We start from the raw sequence: 7892 nt of genomic DNA, 5'->3' as shown, positions 1-7892 counted from the left end.
AACAGTTTGTGTTGTGCGAGAGTCAATGTAATGGAAAGGGTGACCTCTGGTGGTGAATAAACGGAAGTCCATTGACCGAATTCGTGACAACTATACTGTGTTATAAGCTTTAGAAGGCATGCATGTCTTTCTGTGTCATTCATAACAGTGTGGATTTATGGGATTATGGGCAGTGTTTGATAACTGATTATGTAACAAACACCATATACCTTCATGAAGCCAAAATACTCTTGATGTTCAGTAACTACAAATCCAAAGAGCATTTCTCTTTCTTTCAGACAGCTGGGTCAGAAAAACGTCAATGTGTTATGAATAATAGACAAACTCATGAATAATGTAGGTTTGGTAATAATTGGCAGCACTTAACGATGTGGTACGTGGGAGAACATTCTCGTCCAGCACAACACGCTTCACATGACACTGAACACACTCTCACCTGGGCTCTACTGATTCTCTACACACACAGGATTGTCTCATTAAACAAAAGATCACAATTTATTCAGCAAACAGTATTCTCATTTTCCACTTTGTGGATCTGTTACAGTGATCATGACCAGAGACGGACCACTTGTAGAAAAATAAAAGGGAGAAATTTTAACATTCAATATGCTTTTGCCTACATAAAAAAATACTGTAGTTGCCCAAGGACGTTACCAAGTTAACTGACTTGCCTTAAATGAATAGTTCAGCCATATTATGTACATATGAGTGACTTTCTTCTGTGAAATACAAAAGGGGAGTTTTTGGAGACTGTACAGTATGAATCTTTTCAATAAAATAAAATACTAAAATGATCAAAAAGCCCCATAAAAGTATTAATAAAAGTGACTCATGCACTAAATAAAGTCATAAAATAGCTTTGTGTGAGGAAAGACCAACATTTCAGTTATTCATTGAAAATCACTGCAGTAACTTAAAATTTAGCCTGTTCATCAAACAAAAGCATTTGAGCCATATAGACTATACTTTCATACTTAGTACTTTATACAATTTTTACTATGCTTTCATGATATTTTATGGTGTTATTTTGTCTTTTTTGAAGCTTGAAAAGCTCCAGTCCCCATTTATTGTTATTGCATGGAAAATGCTACATGTAGAATCTACATTTCTTCAAGTCTGTTGTTTCACTGGAAGACAGAGTAATTACATGTTGATTTAAAAATTAAAGGGTGCAAAAGAAGAAAAAATTATGCATTAAAAAGTGAAAACATATGTACGAATGTACTGTTTACAATGTGTGGATTTCCATGCATAGAATCCCAATTCACATATGTCGAAGTACAAAAAGTTTGTACAGTTTCAAGCCTGTATACTTGAAACGGTGCTCTAAGCTGTCACCTTTGACCTAGATTGCATATGGGACCATTTAAAGGGCTAACAGTAACTGTTTCAGGCCTGTTGTCGTTTTTGACATGTTCTGCGCTGTTGACTGTTTCCCCACACAAGTGCACGATCAATACAAACAGGTCGATTCACTGGCCAATACTGGCAGTGCTAAGAGCGTGTTTGGGAATGTCTCTGTATCTAAAGAAGCAAAATTCCCCGCTAAACGGTATGCCACAGGAGCTGAGGAGCCATTAGATTAGGAAATGCTGACAAATACAACTGTGAGCCATGCACACCATGGCTATATTTATTTGATCAAAAATATAGTAAAAAAAACTCTAATATTGTGAAATGTTAATACAATTTTGAATAAAATATAAACAATTTTAAATGTAATCTATTCCTAAGTGGCAAAACTGAATTACTCCAGTCTTCAGTGTCACATAATGCTTCAGAAATCATTGTAATATGTAGCCTAGATTTGGTGCTCAAGAAACATTTCTTCTTACTTCTATCAATGTTGAAAACAGCTGTTTAATATTTTTGATACATTTTTCAGGGCTCTTTGCTGAATACAGGATTTGTTTGTAGTATAAATCTTTTGTACGTCCGGTTCATCACAGTTCTCTCAATTTAATATTCATACTTGTCTGTTACTTTCAATTGTCTATTTAATAATCTTGGGCCTTATTCATTAAACACTAGCAAAAACATTTTGTTTAAATCTTACATAAATGGTCACATTCAGTAGAATCATAATCAGGATAATTTAAGGAACATTTCTTTGCTCGTCTTTGATAAATAACGGCCCTTGTCTGTGAAAAAACATGCTCCTGTTCTTATTTTCTTAATCATATCCTTTAGCCTCTTTCTGTCTTTCTCTTTTTGGGGTGGTTGCTTTTCTCTTTTATGAAAACTTGCATGTCAGTCTAAATTTGGTGTATTTGTGTGCCTTTCATTCGCACATCACTTGCGGAAACATATCTCAACAAAGACGTATATGGAGCAGAATGCTTAAGGCAACAGATCAGTATTTCAGTCTGCTGTTTGATGTTTTATGTCTCGCTCTTCTTTCTTTAATTGACTGTCTCTGTGTAACATGAGGGCGAGTGCTCAGGGTAATTGTACGCAGGTCTTTGAGATTACAATCTTGGCAAGTCGACATTATTCAGCCTTTCACTCTCGGCCAAACAAGAGGTTGTCTTGTTTGGCCGAGAGTGAAAGGCTGAATAATGTGGACAGATGAGGTTGGAGTGGAACAAAACACATCATACTCAAAGCGTCTTTGACAAACAATAGGCTACACAGGGTGAGGACAGACCCATCAAAGGACAACAACAGTGAAATTTGGGACAGACCGAAGAGAAGGCAATAATTAAACAAACACAGGTGTACAATAAACATGATTTATGCATAGGATTTCAATGTCAAGATGGCTCCTCTTGTAACTAGCAGGTGGAACAGTTTATTCTAGTAAGTGTCCTTTCTGAGAAGATTTTTGTTTTGGAAACTCCTTTGTGGAATGTGAAAACCTATGGAACAATGCTTTTTTTTCCTTTAGTGTGATAGAGAACATGTCAAAATACACTTTTAAATGAACAATGGCACACACAATGTTTATTATTTTCATGCAGAGGTGTGAGTCCTAGTTAGATCTGGATTCCAATCCCTGTTGGAATCTAACATTCTTTCTTATGGAATTTAGTTACAAAACTAATTTTGCACACTGAAAACACAGTATTCAGTGCTTAAAGCGACAGTTCATGAAAAAATATAAACTTTGTCACTATTTACTTTCCCTCATGTTATTTAAATTTTTCTTTTCTGTGGAACTTTTTTAGGAATGTGGTAGTTTCGTGTGAGGAACTGATTAAACTTGTAGTCATTGTTGAGTGGGAAGAAATAGTTCAATACATTGTTTTAAAATAAAATAAAGCAATAAGCCCCACTTCGCGTCGTGCCTAACAACGCCCCTTAGCTGTTATAAATTCACTGTAAACCACAGCTTCACGGGGCTTATTGCTTTTATAAAACGGTTATTCCATATACGTAGTTAGGTTTCACAAAATAAAACTGAGCAAATAAAGTGTAATGATATTAATAAAAACAGTATTCTTCCACCAAACAATGTAGTTCCTCAGAAACAGTTGTGGTTGCAACAAAGTGGTTGCCAAGCAACACATAGAAGTAAACAAAGGTGTATGTTTGTAGTGTAATAGGGTATAGCTTCGAACGCGCCTGACCAATGTATGCTTCAGACACGGGTCACGACGAGGCGTTCCCCATAGCGACCCCTAGAGAACGCAGTTCGAAGTTCCCATGAAAGGGAACAGGTCTCATTGCTTCCGCTTGTCGGAGAACGTGTTAACAGCCATATTAAATAATAGCAATATCTATGGACTTTTAAGATAATCAGTTAAACTAGCTAGCTGTTTTTATTGTTGATGTTTTATAAAAAAAAATTTTATTTAAATGTTAGTGAAAAAAATACAAATAAAAAATCATTCCACATATGTGATGGACATTGGCTATGATAATCTTTGGTATCTACTTTGAAGGCATCTTGAGTAAAACGGCTTCATATTTAACTAAACATATGCAAAACGCTTGAACCGGAAGCGACGAGACCCGGTTAACAGAATACGGAAGTCTGTTGCGCATAACCCCTATTTACAACAGCTTCGAACGCAGCTCAACCAATCAGAATCAAGGACCGGAACTATCCGTTTTATAAATAATAATTTGCTCATCCTTATGACTTTTAAAACTGGTTGAGATTTTTGGGTGGACTGTCCCTTTTAAGAGCTGTAGCGTGAACTATGATTTGTGCTGTATTTTAACTCCTGAAGCTTTAAGATTTGCTTATTTTTGCACATAATCTATTAAATAATTAAATGAATCATCATGTGGCTGTGTCTAGGATTGGCAATAAGGTCACAGAACTTCTGTGGTCCAGAATGCCCCATGGTTATGTAAACGTGAAAGTTTAAGTGAGGAATTTGTTCAGTGTTCTGCCAGCTGTATAATCTTCTTTTGATTCAGTGATTCATGCAGTTCATTTAGAAATGTGCCCCTTTGTATCGTCACATCATGCTTTACCAAATGGAAAAAAAATACTTAGTGACCCATTCTAAAGTAGAAAGAATTTAGTTTCATTTACATGGAAGAGAGGATGAATATATTTCTTTCCGTCTCTTTTTTCTCTTTAGCCTCGTCTCTAGTGTCTCACAGGTTTGTGACGGTGCGACGGGGGAGCCCAGCAGCACGCAGTGGTCAGATCCAGCCGGGGGATCAGCTGGAGGCCGTGGAGGGCAGATCAGTGGTCACGCTGCCTCACAGAGACCTCGCACAGATACTGCGCAGAGCCGGCAACACACTCAGACTCACCATTATACCACGCTCTCACACTAGTAAGCACACCACACTCATATAAAGTTCCTAATTAAATTATATTGTATGTTTTTAAATGGTGATATATTTGTTCATACACTACTGTTCAAAAGTTTGGGGTGAATAAGATTTATTTTAAAGAATTCTCTTCTGCTCATCAAGGCTGCAATTATTTGATCAAAAATACAGTAAAAACAATAATATTGTGCAGTATTACACTTTAAAATACCTGTTTTTTTATTTTAACATATTTAAAATTTAACATTTTTTTAATGTAATTTATTCCTGTGATGACAAAGCAGGATTTTTGAGCGGCCATTACTCCAGTCTTCAGTGTCACATGATCCTTCAGAAATCATCCTTGAAAATCAATATTGAGAACAGTTGTGCTGCTTAATATGATTCAAATATGCATATACATCTGCTGCAGATACATTTTGTCGGGATTCTTTGATTACTACTAGAGAGCTCAAAAAGAACAGCATTTATTTGATATAGAAATGTAAGTCTTCACTTGTCACTTTTGATTAATTTACTCCATTCATACTAAATTAAAGTATTAAAGGGTTAGTTCACCCATAAATGAAAATTCTGTCATTAATTACTCACCCTTGTGTTGTTCCAAACCCGTAGGACCTTCATTCATCTTCGGAACACAATTTAAGATATTTTTGATGAAATCTGAGGGCTCTCTGACCCTCCCATAGACAGCAAGGTAACTACCAAGTTCAAGGTCCAGAAAAGTACCAAGATGATCGACAAAGTAGTCCGTGTGACATCAGTGGTTCAACTGTAAAGTTACGAAGCTACGAGAAAACAAAAATAACGACTTTATTCCACATTTTCGTCTCTACTGTGTCACTTGTGGATGCGCGTTCACGACAGTATCATGATGCGAGCTTGTGGCGGCGCTGACCCAGATCCGGCGTGATTACGCTGGATCTGGGTTAGCGCCGGTGCCACCACACGCTCGCGTCATGGTACTGTCGTGAACGCGAATGTGGAATAAAGTCGTTATTTTTGTTTTCTTCTTTGTTTTTTCTCGCAAAAAAGTATTCTCGTAGCTTCGTAACTTTACTGTTGAACCACTGATGTCACACGGACTACTTTGTCGATCATCTTGGTACTTTTCTGGACCTTGAACGTGGTAGTTACCTTGCTGTCAATGGGAGGGTCAGAGAGCCCTCAGATTTCATCAAAAATATGTTAAATTGTGTTCCGAAGATGAACGAAGGTCTTACGGGTTTGGAACAACACGAGGTTGAGTAATTAATGACAGAATTTTCATTTTTGGGTGAACTAACCCTTTAATTTCTTTCAAAACGTTTGAATGGTAGTGTATATTCGCACTTGTCTTTTTATTGTGTATAGCTTACATTTTGGTATTTGTTTTGTAAAATGCCTTGAGAAACTTACTGTTTAAATAAAAAATTAAGTTTATTTTTAATAATGATATTATTATTTAACAATTTATGCATGCATATTTATATAGTAATTATTAAATAATTCAATTAAATATTACATTTATGTTATATTTTATTTATTATATTCTGAAGTAATGTTGTTTCCGCTACATTAACATTTTGCACAAGAGGGTGCTGGTGTAAAGATAATAAATAAGTGTTACAGTAATAAGGTGTGTGTCTAAACTCATGAGTGTCTATTTTTTCATCAGACAATAATCTACCTGAGTACCCTGACTTTGATGCTGAGAGTCGGTTAAGAAAAGGGCATCGGGCTAAGCAAAAGGTGAGACTACATACGCGCATACAGAAATACACATACATATTTACTTGGGTTGTGGAGGCATTTTGTTCCATAGACTTTTTTTTACTTTCAACCTCAAAACTTTTGGTTAAAATTCATACAACTGTGTAGGGAAAGTGCATCTCTATAACTAGCCACCATTTCTGAACGCCTTATTTATTTTAAACGCTTCTACAGTGTGATAGTAATGTACAGTAATTATAGAAGAATTAGTATGCTCTTTAAACTAGTTAGCATGTTATCTGCAACTTTCCATTATTTCATACCCTGCCTACATCACATAAAGTTGCTTAAAACTGTCTCTCTCTCTCCCTTTCCAGGATTCCCAGTATTACAGCGTTGATCTTGAAAGGGGGCCAACAGGGTTTGGTTTTAGTTTGCGAGGTGGAAGCGAGTATAACATGGGTCTCTATGTGCTCGGTCTAATGGAGGGTGGACCGGCCTCACGCAGTCAGAAAATGCAGGTTAGTTTACACTCTCACACACAGTAAATTTTATTGGGAAACAATAAATAAACCTTTCACTTGATTCTGTTAGGGATGTTTGAAAGTGTGACTCAAGCACTAGGAGCAGCACTGAGTCATGTTGTGAAGATTATGCTGAGGCATGCTGGGATTAGGTTCTGTCGTTGACATTACGCTGAGTCACAGAGGGTTTTGCTGACTCATATTGCAGGTGAGTGATCAGCTCGTGAAGATTAATGGAGACAGCACAGCTGGGATGACACACAGCCAGGCCGTGGAGCAGATCCGAAAGGGAGGAGCCTGGATACATCTCATACTGAAGAAAGGCGATGGATACGTACCAGATTATGGTGAGGGGAAAAAGAGTAATGTATAGGAATAGAAGGTTTGAGAAATTTAGGTTTATGTAAGAGTAATAATCGACCGATGGCCAAAATATTTTACAAAAGTTTTGCTTCCCTCTGATAGTTACCAGGTTTACATCTGTAGATCAGATTCTTCTAGTCAGGGCCATAGGCAGGTAAGAGGATATTTGGAGCTCATATGTTGAAATGATACGTTGGTCCATAAAAACTTGGTAGAAAAACAAGGTGATGACAGACATTCAGGACTTTTACAAAAGCATTCAGGATATAAGTTCAATCCTCTAGCTTCTTAACTGTACTTTTTGCAACTCTGCATTGGATTTTTCCTCTTGATTTACTTCTTTCTCTTCCTGTCTTTCACAACTTCATACTTTCGCTCTCTTTCTCTCTCTTGAACTCTCCTCCAGTGGAGCTTTCCAGCTTATCTCTTTGTATGACTAACTCGAAGCAGGGCGAGCCTTGCTTCTATGTCATCGGCCGGACAGAAAACACGCGGTTGGTAACCGTTCCTCTTGGTTGTCATTTTGTCTTTCTTAATGTTCACTTTGTGATCTCACAGTGCTAATACTCCCTCTATATA

The 7892-nt window shown here is 36.9% G+C and overlaps 1 protein-coding gene across 6 annotated transcripts in view; it reads left to right on the top strand.

Annotated features, from left to right (window-relative positions):
• The window catches only part of magixa (MAGI family member, X-linked a), a 56624-nt gene that overhangs the window by 40689 nt on the left and 8043 nt on the right, over positions 1 to 7892 (top strand). For 5 of the 6 annotated variants that reach the window (XM_016459837.1, XM_016459835.1, XM_016459833.1 and 2 more), the window contains 4 exons: positions 4536 to 4736; positions 6392 to 6465; positions 6804 to 6947; positions 7159 to 7297. In XM_016459837.1, coding sequence (XP_016315323.1) covers positions 4536 to 4736; positions 6392 to 6465; positions 6804 to 6947; positions 7159 to 7297 — 558 coding nt within the window. Of the gene's footprint in view, positions 1 to 4535; positions 4737 to 6391; positions 6466 to 6803; positions 6948 to 7158; positions 7298 to 7719; positions 7808 to 7892 lie in introns of all 6 variants that reach the window. The other variant, XM_016459836.1, reaches the window with a different exon arrangement.

Source organism: Sinocyclocheilus anshuiensis, unplaced genomic scaffold, assembly GCF_001515605.1.
Source record: "Sinocyclocheilus anshuiensis isolate Anshui unplaced genomic scaffold, SAMN03320099.WGS_v1.1 scaffold1024, whole genome shotgun sequence".
Classification (NCBI taxonomy): domain Eukaryota; kingdom Metazoa; phylum Chordata; class Actinopteri; order Cypriniformes; family Cyprinidae; genus Sinocyclocheilus; species Sinocyclocheilus anshuiensis.
The sequence above is the reverse complement of the archived record's forward strand: the minus strand, read 5'-3'. Positions and strand labels throughout refer to the sequence as shown.